The following is a 15612-nucleotide window of genomic DNA, read 5'->3' on the forward strand; positions in this document are numbered from 1 at the left end:
GAATGGGATGGTCGAGATAGGAAAAAAACAGAAATGGAGAACAAAGAAAGAGATATCTTGATTGAGGGAGCCATTGTGGAACTAGTAAGAAACCTGGCACTAGAGAAATTCCCAGAAATCAACAAGGATGACCCCAGCTAAGACCCTAAGCAATAGAGAAGGTGCCTGAACTGGCCTTGCCCCGTAGTCAGATGGATAACTATCTTAAAATGTTATCATAAACCTTCATCCACCAAATGATGGAAGCAGATGCAGAGAACCATAGTGGAGCATTAGGTTGATCTCCCAAAGACCAGTTGAAAACAGGGAAAAATGAGAATATGAGCAAAGAGGTCAAGATCATGATGGGGATCCCCACGGAAACAATCAACTCCAGCCTGACAGCAAGGGAATCAGCAGAGGACCAAACTAGGCCCTATGAATGTGGGTGAGAGTTGTATGGCTGGGGCAGACTGTGGGGCCACTGACAGTAAGACCAGAATTTATTCCTACTGCTTGGCTCCTATTCTCTCTGAAGGGATACCTTGCTCAGCCTAATAAATGTGGAGGGCCTTGGTCCTGCCTCAAAGCAATGTGCTAGACTTTGTTGACTGCCCATGGGAAGCCTTACATTTTCTGAGGAGTGGATTGGGGAGGGGATCGGGGAAGGAAGGGGATAAGGTGGAGGGAGCAGGAGGAAAGAAAGAAGTGAGAACTGGATTTAGCCTATAAAATGAGAAAAGATAATTAAAATTTTAAAAAAATTACAGGATATAAAATTTTTAAAAATTACAGAGGCCAAAGCAATTTTTGTAATCTGCTTACCTAAATAAATGTAGTGGACACATCTGAATTCACAAGCATTAGCACTGTATCTTTGTATTATCTCCAGCACCCAGGAGACTGAGGCAGAAGAACTGAGAATTTGGGAACAACCTGGATTTCAAAATAACACTCTGACGGTCCTGAATTAGGACAAAGTATAATGGTATATTATGAAAATGCCATGGTGAGTCCCATTGCTCTATGCAAAGCCACATTTAGTCACGAAGAGGAAAGCTGCGGCTGTGCTCCTGTGCCTGTGGTTTATCGCTGCCGCAGAAGGAATCAGCTCTATATTTTCCAGGTTAGCACCTTGTAACCACACCTCCTACCTTTTTATCTCTCACCACACCTCCTACCACACCAAGCGCCCCTGTGTCAGGGCAAACACGAGAGATCTGCACATTGAAATTTACTAATTTTTATCTTGTTTTTTGGTTTTTTTGGGGGGGGGCTGATTTTTATTTTGTTTGTTTGAGACAGGGTCTCATTACATATCCCTGACTAACCTAGAATTCACTATTTAGACCATGTTGGTTCTAAACTCAGCGAGATCTGCCTGCCTCTGCTTCCATCTTTGCCTGTGTTTGTGTGTGTGCATGAGAGAGAGAGACAGACAGAGACAGAGACACACACACACATACAGTGAGAGAGAGAGAAAGAAAGAGAGAGAGAGGGGGAGGAAGAGAGAGAGAGAGAGAGAGAGAGAGAGAGAGAGAGAGAGAGAGAGAGAAATTTGCCCAGCCCCTAACTGAAGAGGGCTAGAATTAAAGACGTGTCCTACACCACTTAGCTTCCTTTTCTTTTCTTTTCTTCTTTCTTTAAAGATTTATTTATTTATTATACAGCATTCCTTCCATCTATGCCTGCAGGTCAGAAGAGGGCACCAGATCTCATACAGATGGTTGTGAGCCACCATGTGGTTGCTGGGAATTGAACTCAGGACCTCTAGAAGAACAGCCAGTGCTCTTAACCTCTGAGCCATCTCTCCAGCCCCTCTTTTCTTTTTTTTTCTTTCTTCCTTCCTTTCTTTCTTTCTTTCTTTCTTTGTTTTTTTGTTTTGTTTTGTTTTTGTTTGTTTGTTTTTTCGAGACAGGGTTTCTCTATAGCTTTGGAGCCTGTCCTGGAACTAGCTCTTGTAGACCAGGCTGGCCTCAAACTCACAGAGATTCACCTGCCTCTGCCTCCCAAGTGCTGGGATTAAAGGTGTGTGCCACCGCCACGTGGCTTTCTTTTTCTTTTAAAAAAAATCATTTCTTTTGTATGTATGTTTGCCTGCATGTATGTATGTGTACCATATGCCTCCCTATTATCCAAGGAGTACAAAAGAGAAAGGCAGGTACCATGGCATTAGCATAACAAACACTTATGAGCTAAGAATTGGACCTTGGATCCTCTAGTAGAGCAGAAATTGCTCTAACAATGTCCCCAGTCCTAGGACTATGTCTTAAAAACGATGCCTTCTTAGGACTTACCAGTTTCATGCTGGATTCATGCTGCACTTGCATAGCATGTGTGAGGCCCTGAGTTCAAACCTCATCAGCCACACAAAGAAAAACAGATTAAAAAAAAAAAAAAGAATGTAAGAATGACTGCTTAAATCAAAAATCTTCTTTAGAAAACAAAGAACTGAAGAGACAGGTCAGCCCAGCTGCTCTTCCAGGGTCAAGTTCAATTCTTAGCACCCACACAGAGGATCCAATGCCCTCTTCTGGCCTCCATAAGCACCAGGCACACATGTGGTGCACAGACATATAAGAAAGCAAAACATCCATAAAAATTAATAAATCTAAAAAAGGTTTATTTTTTAAGATTAAGGGTTCCTATTAGTACTAAGTGGTTCTTTAGGGCTCAGTACAAGTTGCTTATCAGTGAACAGCTCTGCCTTGCAGTTAGAGGTGCTGGCGTGACTGGGGAATTACTCAGTGCCCGGAGTCCAGAGATAAGTTCAGTATCTCCAATTCTAGCAAACAGACCCAAAAAATGAGAAGTGTGGTTTAAATATGAAATCCTCACACCAACCCATTGATGTGTTTGAACACTTGCAAACCAAAACAAACCCTTTCTCCCCTTAATCACTTTGGAAGATGTCACAGCAGGGATACAGTAACTCAGACAAGTGATCTTAGGGTGACAGATGTGGTTGCATGAGTAAGGCCATGTTTAGACTACCCTGGGAACAGACAGGGCCATCTGGAATTTAAGGAATGACTGAATCCGGTGACTGATGGGGAGGAAGGACAGCTGTCATTTAGATGACATGTCACACTATCTAAGAGGCCAATTTGCCTTGTTGGTGGTACCCTTATGTTTGGGGGATAAGGAGGCTGGAGGTTCCCAATAGACTGACATTTGAAGAAGCTACCTGGTGATGGGAATTTAGTGAGAGCAAAGGCTGAGAAGCACACAAGGCTGGTGTGGAAAGTCCTTATGTGTATGTGTTACTTTTATTGGTTAATGAATAAAGCTGCTTTCAGCCAATGGCTTAACAGAGTAAAAGCCAGGTGTGAAATTCAAACAGAGATGTAGAGAGAGAGTAGGCGCAGCCAAAGAGAAGCCAGGGAGCTGCTGCAGGAGAAGGACCTAGGAGACAGACGTCAGACAGATGGAACCTCACCAGTAGGCCACAACCACGTGGCGATACACAAATTAATAGAAATGGGTTAATTTTAGATATAAGAAGTACTTGGCAATATGCCTAAACTATTGGTCCTGCAGTGTTTTATATAATATAGTTTCTGTGTGATTATTATATTTTGGGTCAGGGTGGCCAGGAACAAATGAATAGGCTCTGCCTACACAAGGCTTAGGCAAGACAATGAAAAGCAGGAAGCCAGCCTAAGTGGTCCAAAAATAATAATGAAATGATGAAATGTATTATTTCTGCAATTAACTGACATTTTATTTTATTTTATGAGACAAGGTTTTGTTGTGTAGCTCTGGCTGCCCTGGAACTATTATTTCTATAGTTCAGGCTAGCCCCAAACTCCGAGATCCATTTGCCTCTGTCTCCTGGGCACTAGAATAAAAGGCCTACGCCACCACACCAAACTATTTGTTTTTCTTTTGGAACAATGTCTTACTAATGTAGACCAGGCTGGCCTAACTCAAAGAAATCTGCCCCAGATTCCCAAATGCTGGGATTAAAGGTGTGTTCCACCATAACCTGCTTTGATGCAAACTATGTATAGTCCTAGAAATAATGGAAATTTAAACAATTCCTTTTTCAGAGTGTTGCTTGGTTTATTTTCTTAAGACAGGGTCTAACTATGTGTACTTGGATCTTCTGGAACTTGCTATGTAGACCAGGCTGGTCTCTTGGCCTCAAAGTTGTGGTAACACTCTTGCCTCTGCCTCCCAAGTGCAGAAATTGGAAGCCTGGGTTCTCTTCCGCTCTGGCGCAGAAGGGTGATGTGACTGGACCAGGACTGGCCTCACTATGTCTGCCATTTTCAGTTTTCAGAGTGTGTTGACTGTAGTCTTGCTGCTTATATGTACGTGTGCTTATATCTGATCCCTGGCACCCAGCCTCCTGGACAGAAATAAAACTGGACTATTGGGAATATTTTGGAAGTGTGCCCAAATTGGTGAACACAAGAGCCCTTATGTCACTGTGTGCTGTATGCTGTACAGTGATGATCTTCAGCATCCTCTTCATACAGCAGCTTCAGAAACCAGCATGCGATTGCTGTCAGACTCTAAACAAGGACTTGCCTCCAGAAAACAATGGGAAGAATACTTAACCCTTTTATCTCTGAACATGGAATAAGATAAATTTTGAGATAAATTTTGGGATAAGATACATTTTTATACTATTGGACCAATGAGCTATATAAATAATTAAGATGTAACAGTTTAATACACAGGAATGTGATTATAGCAATAAAAAAAATAAATTGCAAGTCTGTACCATGATGCCCAAGTCCTCCCCCAAACCCTGCCACCACCACCCCCCTGCCACCTCCCTGCCACCCCCACACCCACAATGTCTCACTGTGTACTTCGTTGTCTTGGCTGGTTTCAACTTTAAAATCCTGCCAAGTCCCAGTGCCTGCAAAGCTCAGCAGGGGTATGCTGTTTGAAGCTTTGAAGAGTGCTTCCTGACCCCTTGAGAAGTTTTCATCAGTACAGTGTACCACCAGTATGAGAGAAACCCCTGTTCCCTAACCACTGCCCTTATCTGGTGGGCTTCTCATAGCAGATCAAGCTGTAAAACAGCATGGCTGCCGGGATTAAGTGTTGTCCATTTCTTCCCACAGGATACTGTTCTCTCTAGAACTACCATTTCCTCCGCCTGCCTGTCAAGGATGCTGGTCTTTTCCTACTGCATTAAAAGAATTGAGGAACTAACAGTCCATTTGTCATATACTATGCAGAGGTTTACGAAGTTTGTAAGGACCTGGGTTTGACTGAATAGATTTGATGGTATATAATTTAAATTTGGAGGCTAGAGAGATGGCTCCATGTTTAAGAACCGTGGCTGCTCTTCCAGACATCCTGGAAGCAGTTCCTAGAACCAATATAACTGTGTGTTATTCCAATCTGGGGTGGGTGGGGTGATATTCTGACATTTTCTGGTCTCTATGGGCAATCATTGCATGCAGTACACATACAAACATTCGATCAAAAATCATGTGATGAAATAAATGAATAATTTAAAAAAAAAATTTAAAGCCAGGCATGGCGGCACATGCCTTTAATTAAAGTGAGTTCCATGACAGTTAGGGCTGTTACACAGAAAAACCCTGTCTGATAAAAAAAAGAAAATAAGGAAGAAAGGGAAGAAGAAAGGGAGGGAGGAAGGGAGGGAGGGAGGGAGGGAGGGAGGGAGGGAGGGAGGGAGGGAGGGAGGGAGGGGAAGAGAAAGGGAAGGAAAGAGAAAGGAAGGGAAAGGAAAGGAAGGGCAGAGCAAGAAAGGAAAGGGAAAAGAAAAGATGAAAAGAAAATTTAATTTATTGTTTAGAATAGCAACTCTATTGTCTAGCTTGGTCTTTCAACAGTATGTCCTAAAGGAACCAAGAGAAGGAATTTCCGAGAAACACTTTGTTCTTTGTGGAGAAAAGTCTCCCTGTGTAGCCTTGACTAGTGTGGAACTTGCAGTAAAAACCCAGTTAACCTCAAACACATAGAGGTCCTCTGCCCCTGCGTCCCCAGTGCTAGACTAAAGGCATGAGCCACCACCCTGGCACTTTCATGATATGCTTTCAAATTGAAAACATGTCTCTCTAAAAATGTCAGTGTCACTTTAAAAAGGCTAAGAAATTTTTCCAAATTAAAGAAGACTAAAAAGACAGGACAACTAACTATTTTTGCAAATCTTGATTGGATGTTTAAAGGAGAGGATAATGTAATATGAAGTTAACCTTTGGGTTAGCTGAGAAAATTAGACACACATATTATATTGTTAAACTTATTGTAATTGAGAATTGAGCAGGGATTATATAAAAATATTGTCCTGATTAGGGTTTTTATTGCTATGATGAAACATGACCAAAACCGACTAGGGGAAGAAAGGGTTTATTTTAGCTTTAGCTTCCACTGATGGAAGTCAGGACGGGAACCCAAGCCGGGCAGGGACCTGGAGGCAGGAGCTGATGCAGAGGTCATGGAGGTGAGCTGCTTACTGACCTGTTTCTTCTGGCTTGCTCAGTCTGCTTTCTTAAAGAACTCAGGACCACCAGCCCAGGAACAGGACCCCCCACAATGGGCCTTTCTCATCAATCACTTGTAAGAAAATGCCTTACAGTCTGATCTCACGGAGGCATTTTCTCAACTGAATTTTCTGCTTTAAGGTAACACTAGCCTGTGTCAAGTCAACATAAAACTATCCAGCAAAGATACTTTTATTTGTGTGTGTGTGTGTGAGTGTGTGTGTGTGTGTGTGTGTGTAAAACTATAAAAGGTAAAACAAATAGAAAAGCAAATAAGATAAAAGGTTACCAGCAAGTAAAACCTAGGGGAAGGACACATGGAACATTTTTCACCATTGTTCTCATGACTTTAAAATTTTATGAATTTATTTATTTATTTAGGGGCAGGATTTCTCTGCATAGTCCTGACTGTCCTGGAACTCACACTGTAGACCAGGCTGGCCTTGAACTCAGATTCTCCAGCCTCTGCCTCTGTGCTGGGATTAAAGGCCACCACACCCAGCCATTTAGAGACGGCACTTGTACTCTTGAAGAGCGTCCAGATTCAGTTCGCAGCACCCATACCATGGCTCATAACCATCTGAACACAAGTCCCAGAAGACCTAATAAAAGTCTTCTGGTCTCCTCAGGCAGAACATGCATATGGTACACACGTACACATACACAAAATTAAAATAAATTAAAATTTTAAAGTTATCTCCAGCTGGGTGCGATGGCACAGACCTTTAATCCCAGCACACGAAATGTAGAAGCAGGAGAACTCTGTGACTTTCAGGGGCAGCCTCAGCTACACAGGAAGATCCTGTCTCAAAAATAAAAACAAAGAGCAAAGTTATTTCCAAATAAGCTATACTTTTGTTTGATAGTTTTGGTTTCATATTTGTTCTCCTGCTTTGGTTTCTTCCTTGGTACTGGGATTATAACAGTGCACCACAACCAGCTAATTACTTTATAATACAATACATTTGAAATTAATAGTCAAATCTATTAGGCCTTACTTCAATTCAAATCGTCTTCCAAAGTCTGTTATGAAATATGGATATAATTATTCCAAATTGTTCAGGAAAACAAGAGGCTGACACAGGAGAATCATGAGTTCAAGGCCAGCCTATGACACAAAGTGAGACCTTATCTACAAGTATGAATAAAAATTACTTAAGAATAGCCATATTCAAATACCTAAGAAAGATTCCTGGGGGTCGCATGCTCTAGTGTCCACTGTGTGTACCTCACACAGGTGGGGTGAAGGGCCAGGAAAGACAACTGGGCATCTTATGATATCTCTCCAGAAGAGCGCACCCTGGCACCACACAACACTATGTCACATTACAAACACCAGAGAGCCAAGAGGTACTTGCTGAGTGTCTGCTGCTGCTGAAAAATCACAATGAGCTGTTGCTTAACAGGAGACAGATAGGTCATGGTCACTGTTTGCCATGACCCTTGCTAAGTTCCACTGACTAATTATACTTACCTGTACTTCTCAAGGCTGGCCTGCCAATAATTTTGAGGTCTGTTGAACTGGAAGAATACTCAAAGTGTCTGGATGATTTGGAAACAGCACAAATCAGTCTGCTGTGGTCCATTTGTTGGCTTTTAGTTTTGGGGTTTTCTGTTGATGCTGCTGTTGTTATCGATTTTAAGGGCCTCATCATGTAACTCTGGCTGGCCTAGAACTTAATAAGTAGGCCCAGCTGAACCTGAACTCATGGAGACCTAACTACATCTGACTCCTGAGTATTGAGATTAAAGGCATGTGCTACCACACTGCCTAAAATCAGTTTTTCCCTTTAGAAAAACGAAGTAGCAAGGCTAGAAAATTAATGCATGCAATGAAAACTGTTAACAGACTAATGGGCAAAGGCTGATCATATAAAAATTGTTTCTCAGCCGGGCAGTGGTGGTACACGTCTTTAATCCCAGCACTTGGGAGGCAGAGGCAGGCGGATCTCTGTGAGTTTGAGGCCAGCCTGGTCTACAAGAGCTAGTTCCAGGACAGGCTCCAAAGCTACAGAGACACCCTGTGTCAAAAAAACAAAAAGAAAAAGAAAAAACGTTGTTTCTCTTTCATAATCACAGATTTGAAATGAAAAAAGGAAGTCTAAGAGTCAGAGCTCACTATAAGATTACTCACAGGAACCAACATTCTTATTTAGATGTCCCCATAACTGCACTAAAAATGATAAAGAGAAGTCAGGTGGCAGAACAGGTTCAGGCAATCGAGGCCAACCTAAGATGTATAAGACCCTGTTTTAATCGCCGGGCAGTGGTGGCGCACGACTTTAATCCCAGCACTTGGGAGGCAGAGGCAAGTGGATCTCTGTGAGTTCAAGGCCAACTTGGTCTACAAGAGCTAGTTCCAGGACAGGCTCCAAAGCTACAGAGAAAGAACAAAGAAGTATCGTGAAGATGGCTCCAGAGGTTAAAATGCTGGCTTCACACAAGCCTAGACCTGAGGCCCTCAGACAACTACAGCAAATAAGAGAAACAAGAGAGACCTCATCTCAGTAAAGCAAAGGTGATTCTCCTCTTAACTTCTTACACATGCATGCAAATATGCAAACACAGTAAGTAAGTAAATATTTAAATAAAAAAGTATCATTGGGGATATGTCAGTGTAGGGCATGTGTGATGCATGGTCTAAACCTGACTCTGACGCCATGCCCCCAAACATTAAAAAAGTGTAGGGCTGGAGAGATGGCTCACTGGTTAAGAGTACTAACTGCTCTTCCAGAGGACCCAGGTTCGATTCCCAGCACACACATGGCATCTAACAACTGTCTGTAACTCCCAAGATCTGACACCATTACAGACATACATGCAGGCAAAATATCAATATACATAAAATAAAAATAAATAAATTTTAAAAAGTAAATGTAGACAAAGTCCACTTTAATCATATAGTTAACTTAATATATATCAAACAATTCCTATTGTTGTATACTCCATATTTGAAAGTTACTGTGGTGTCTGAAAGAGAATGGCCACCAGTAGGCTCAGATGTTTGAATACTTGGTCCCCAGTTGGTATATGGCTTGGGAAAGATTAGATGGTGTGACCATGTTAGAGAAGATATGTCACCAGTTGGGGTGGGGGGGCGGTGGTCAAAAGACTCTCTGCCTCCTCCTTGCAAATCTAGATGCTAGCACCTAGCTGTCCCTGCCACTGTCACCCACTATCATGGACTCTGACCCTCTGAAACTGTAAGCCCAATTAAAAGCTTTCTTCTAAGTTTCCTTAGTCCTTGGGTTTTATCACAGCAATAGAAAAGTAACTAAGACAATTGTATGTATTTTACATTCATTTGCTATAGTCCACCTTCAACTTACGCATTTTACACTTGAAACTTTATCAATGATCCACATTTCAAGTGCTATTAGGCACACAGGGCCCAGTTTTAAACACTGCAATTACTGAGTCTAAGGTACGAGACCTTATCTGTGGGCCAATGCTACTCAGCAAAGCCAGTTAGCCCTCTCTCTTGCCATTTCACCCTCTTGCCCCATCTCTTTCTTTAAAACATTATGCAATTTGATATCGTCAGTGAGGAATAAGCCCAATTTTATCCAAGGAATTAAATATATTCTGAACTGCAAGCAAAGGTCAGCAACCCCGAATCACAGTTCAGAAAAACAACAGCTAATGTATATACACAGGGAAGCGTCCAGCAGACCTCTGAGATACCTTTATCTGTTAGCATTATAGGCTTGGGAGGATAAGAATTCCCTGGCAAAAAGGAAATCAAAAAAGGCATAGGGTATGGGCAACCAGATCTGAAGCTGGGGAGGGAGGGGCATGAAGCAATCTTCAGTAAAAAGTGTTGTGTAGGAAGGAGGATGGAAAGCCAAGCTGCCTGGTCCAACCTCTGACCCTGAGCCCCACAACCTGCATACTGGCTGGATTCACTTACAGTATAGCTAAAACTCAAAGGTGGCTGGTGTACATTTTCAAACCCTAAACTTGGGGAGAAGGCAGAAAATGAGACATTCAAGGCCAGCCATGGTTAAGTGAAACCCAACCTCAAACAAATAAAACAAGACTTATGATGTTGTACTTTTTTCAAAAATAAAAGATGCCCCTCACCTAGTGTCTGTCATTTCAATAGTATGAGCTAAAGCATGAGAATAGTGATTACAAAACAAGACTTTAGAAGCTACCTCTACTTTCCTTAGAAGGCAGATAGATAAAAAGATGAACATAATATTCAATAACAGAGAACTTCCAGTTGCACTGAAAATGACAATACCAACTGATGGCGTAGTGGCTGAAGAACAAGGAACAGCATTCCTCATCAGAGTGTGGTGGCGCATGCTTATACTCTCAGAACTGGGGGTAGCCCAGGTCAACCAGAGGGTCTATCTCAAAAAGAAAGCTACCTAGCTCAGGTTGGTGGTGCATACCTTGAATTCCAGTACTCTGGAGGTAGAGGCAGGCAGACCTCTGCAAGTTCGAGGCCAGCCTGGTCCACATAAAGTTCTAGACCAGCTGTACACAGTGTGACTGTGTCTCCGAAAAAAACAAAACAAAATAAACAAACAAAAAACAAAGTAGATAATGGTGTTCCTGATGAAGGACACTGGAGTTGATCTCTGATCTTCACAACCCTGTCCACACGAACACACACGTACACACAGAGAGAAAGAGAGATAGAGGCAGAGAGAAAGAGAGTCAGAGAAAGAGAGAAGTAATCTGCATGCATAAGGTGAGATTAAATGCCCAGATAACTTTCTTAAAATACCCAAAAGGTGGAGGTGAGGGGATAAAAGATGGAGGAGGAGTGGTAGGAGTTAGATAAAACAAAATAAACAAATGTTAATGATCATTACATTGGCAATGTATCCAAGGTATTTGTTAAACTAGTTGGTGTGTGTCAGCCACTTTCTATGATTGCATGTTGTAAGCATGGGGAGAATAGTGTAATCTCACAAAACAATTTTCTAGACCCCTGAGAAAAGCATTCCAGCAATAATCCTAAGAGTTCTTGAAAATGTACAGATGTTTCCGTTTAAGAAAGCTGTCTAGGAAGAAGAGTGGTGGGGGATTCCCAGTGCAATGGCTTTTGGAAAGCTGAAGCAGGAGGTCTACATGAAGGTACTATATCGCTGACAAAAAGGAATAAATCAAAATTTATTCTTTCCTGTAGAGCAGTGGTTTTCAAACTGTGGGTCAAGACCTCTTTGGGGGTCAAACAACCTTTCTACAGATGTCACATATCAGATATCCTAAGTATGATTCGTAACAGTAGCAAATTTACAGTTATGAACTAACAACAAAAATAATTTTATGCTTAGGGGTCACCACAACATGAAGGACTGTATTAAAGGGTAGCAGCATTAGGAAGGTTGTTTTACACTGTTCTGTTTTCTAAACTAATTAAATGGGGATGTACTCAGGAAGGCCATGGTGTCCCTGCGGTTCAGAAGGGCTATTTTCCATGAAGATTCTCAGAGAGTGGAACTCAGGGTTAAGTTAAGACGGGCAGGGCTTCATACAAACAACAAATTGCTTCCCTTTTCTTAACAGTAGCTTTTTTATTGCTGGGGGGGGCATGCACATCAGTGGACAATTTCTGGAAAGGTAGTTCTCTCCTTCCACCAAACGGGATCCAAGAATTGAACTCAAGTCATCAGGCTTGTACAAAAGTTCTTTAACCACTAAGTCATCTTATCCAGTACCTAGTTCTTTAAATATAAATAAGTCTATAAAAACATAACTTTTTCAACATTCCTAAAGGCATCACTAACTGGACTCAGTAGATTACAAAGGAGAAGGAGAGATATGAAAGTTGGAAGGAGATATATTTGAGGAGATAAGTGAGTTGGGGATAGAACTGAGATTGAATATGACAAAATATGTCCACATGTATGAAATTGAAACAATGTCCTCAGCTAGATTTCTAGCACTGAGGACCAAAAAAAAATTAAACAGAATAAAATAATTGAATACTTCTTTTTCCATTCTTCGCTACGAATTGAAAAAGAAGGGTATCTGCTGCCAAAGATCGTTCAGAAACATGAAGGGAAACAAAATCAGCTGCAGTTTGTCACTTGTAACAGTTCTGGAATGTATTACATGCACAGAACCATACAATTCCCAGCTAAGGAAGAAAAAAATTTTTTCAAATGATAATTGATTTGGAATAACAGGATTTCCCACTCAGTACAGACACAGCCCAGGCATAGATCAAGCACATTGTGTTTCCCGGGTGATTCAATTCAAAGAGCACCCAGTCTGTTAACCCACAGATGAGTTATAGAATTGGCATATTATAAGTTAAGACATCTCTGGTACTTTTGGACTCTTTCCTTTGCACTGTTTAAAAATAATTAACACAGTCTACAGCTTCAAACAAGATGTTTTGTAATGAAAGTGTTTTTCTTTTAATCACACCCACAAGGATGCACTTCTTAGTGTGCTGGTTTCAGGGAGATCTAGACTGTGTTTCCTTCTGAGAAGTGCTTTAGTGCAGCCACTCCCAGTGAAGATCGTCCTTGCCTACTCTGAAATATCAATACTGAAATACCCTCTAGCAGAGAACAAAACAAAACATCAGATTCAGCTTAACAGGGGGCTGACCTCAGAGGTGGGGCTGGACCACTTGAATCAACAGCAAACTGTGAAGAAAGACAAAGCCAACAATGCCATCCTTTTATGGATGGTGCATAGAAGGAGTAAGGGAGGACTTGGTGATGCCATTTTGTTCAATGCTTGATCCTTGCCATACTGGACAGTAAAGCAGGCTTATTTAGCACGGGCAGACAAGTGCAATACATTAGATAACCAAAATGCTGTTATCTAAGAACAACCAGCTCCCCACTGAACTTGATCAGAAACGGAATTTTCATGTATCTGTGATCCTGGCACTTGAGGAAAAAAGCACAGCAGCATCATGAAGTTGAGACCAGGTTGGCTACACAATGAGACCTGAAAGGCAGCTAGGTGTGTGTGTGTGTGTGTGTGTGTGTGTGTGTGTGTGTGTGTGTAAGAAAAGGAAGATAAATTCATCTAGGGCTGATGTCATAGTTCAGTGTCAAAGCATGTGCTTTATATGTGCAAAGCCCTGGTTTCATTCTCAGCACCAAAAAGAGGTGGAGGAGATTTGTCCTAAGAGTAGTGGTAAGAAGACTGGAGGGAAGTTCAGCTGGTTAAGAGCACTAGCTCTCTAGCAGAGACCTGGGTTTGAATCCCAACACTCACATGACAGCTCACAACCATCTATAACTCCAGTTCCAAAGAATCTGTTACCCTCTTCTGTCCGCCACAGCTCTTACACAAACATGGTACACAGACACAAAACAAACGTTGTGAGATGTGGTAGAGTACGTTGTTAGTCCCTTTTGGGAGGCTGATCTGGGGACTTACCAAGGGCATGGCTACAGCTCCTGCAGGATTCAGTCAGACTAACGATTATTTGTTGGAGGTCTGCTCTTGGTGGAGTGGGAGAGGGGTTGGGGTTCTTCCAGCCATTGCATTTACAGGACTCTTCTGCCTAGAAAAGGAAACAAAGAGAGAAACAGAGCTCTATAATGAACAGCCATGGACAGTTTTACCAGAGAGCCTGTACGCCAGTTATCTGATAGGGACTCACACCTATGCTATGGAAATTTCTATATAAGAGAAATAAAACCAAGGGAGAACAAAGGGGGTGCTTTGGGTGGTGGTTAAGTTTTGCTTCTTCTGATAGTATCTGCAGCCCAGATATTTTGCTATTGCCTTCCCCAGGGGATTATTAAGGAAATGGGCCATTCCTAGACACTCTGAACCTCTAACTTCATAAACAAGCCAAACTCCCAGACAGTGAGAGGACAAGAAAGAGCTTGGAATATTTGATATGAATCTCAAGTTTCCTTCCTTAGCTCTGTAGGAAAGAATGAAGCTGACTTATTTCGCCTCTGTGTGGTAACTTGGGCTATAAAACAGCAAACAAACATGAAGGATATATTATTTACAATACCAGGCTTGCCATACTTGTGTGGCTGGGAGGCCTTCAGCTAATGTCCTTAGACCTAATGATCCTGTTACTCCTGGAAGCAGCCATTCCTTTCCTGATATCATTTACTAGTAAGTAGTACTGGTTAGTTTCGTGTGTCAACCTGACACAAACAGAGAGTCATCAGAAAGAACAAAGTCTCAGCTGAGGAAATGCGTCTGCAAGATCCAGCTGTAAGACATTTCTCAATGAGTGATGAATGGGGAGGGCTCACCCTATGATGCGTGGTGCCACCCCTGGGCTGCTGGTCCTGCCTTCTAAAAGAAGGTGAGCTGAGCAAGCCAAGGGGAAGCAAGCCAGTAAGCAACACTTCTCTATGGCCTCTGAATGAGCCCCTGCCTCCAGGATCCTGTCCTGACTTCCTTCGGTGATGACCAGCAAAGCTCAAGTGTAAACTGAATAAGCACTTTCCTCCCCAGCTTGCTTTATGGCCACGGTGTTTCGTCGCTGCACTAGAAAACCTAAGACACTAATGCTTTCAGTGTCTACTGGCCAAGGCAGTAGGCTCCAGCTGCAATGAAAGACTATCTCAAAAACATAAGGTGGACAGCTCCAGAGGATCTGACACCCTCTTGTGGAATCTGACAGAAACTGCAGGCATGTGAATATACCTTTCAACACACACCACATAACTTTTAAAAATAATAAGATGGAGAGAGACTGAGGAAAGGCAATCAACCTTGAACCTCGTACTCCACCCAGCACCCTAGCTGCACTTGTCTATCTCTGATGACAGGATACTTGAAGACCAGAATCCCTCTTCAGAACTGCTCAAAACTACCGCATCTAATATGGCAGGTGGGCTAACTACACGACAGTCTCCAACTCCATCATAACACCACTGCAAACTAGCATGCCCTAGCCCCATGCCAGCTGCCACAGCAACAACTAAGAAGGCCCAAAAGCAGAGCGAAAAGAAGCAGAGTTGGTTTGTTATTTGGTTGGTTTGTTTTTTTTGACTGGGTTTCTCTATGTAGCCTTGGCCATCCTGGAACTTGCTCCATAGACCAGTTTGGCCTCAAACTCAGAGATTCACCTACCTCTGATTCCCAAGTGCTGGGATTAAAGACGTGTGCCACCACCACCTGGATAGAGGCAGAGTTTAGATTCCCCCCAGGAAACGTCTGTACATTCCCAGAAGACTACATGGAGCACAAATAATAAGAACCC

General features: G+C 42.2%; 1 protein-coding gene and 1 pseudogene across 1 annotated transcript in view; one reads left to right on the plus strand and one right to left on the minus strand.

The window, feature by feature from the left end:
- The window catches only part of Kat2b (lysine acetyltransferase 2B), a 128247-nt gene that overhangs the window by 84928 nt on the left and 27707 nt on the right, over nt 1-15612 (minus strand). The window contains exon 2 of the mRNA XM_085679374.2: nt 13815-13941. Coding sequence (XP_085535500.1) covers nt 13815-13941 — 127 coding nt within the window. The remainder of the gene's footprint in view (nt 1-13814; nt 13942-15612) is intronic.
- LOC125415673 (protein kish-A pseudogene) lies at nt 4235-4544 on the plus strand (annotated as a pseudogene).

This window comes from Myodes glareolus, chromosome 18, assembly GCF_982192425.1.
Source record: "Myodes glareolus chromosome 18, mMyoGla1.1, whole genome shotgun sequence".
In the NCBI taxonomy this organism is placed as follows: domain Eukaryota; kingdom Metazoa; phylum Chordata; class Mammalia; order Rodentia; family Cricetidae; genus Myodes; species Myodes glareolus.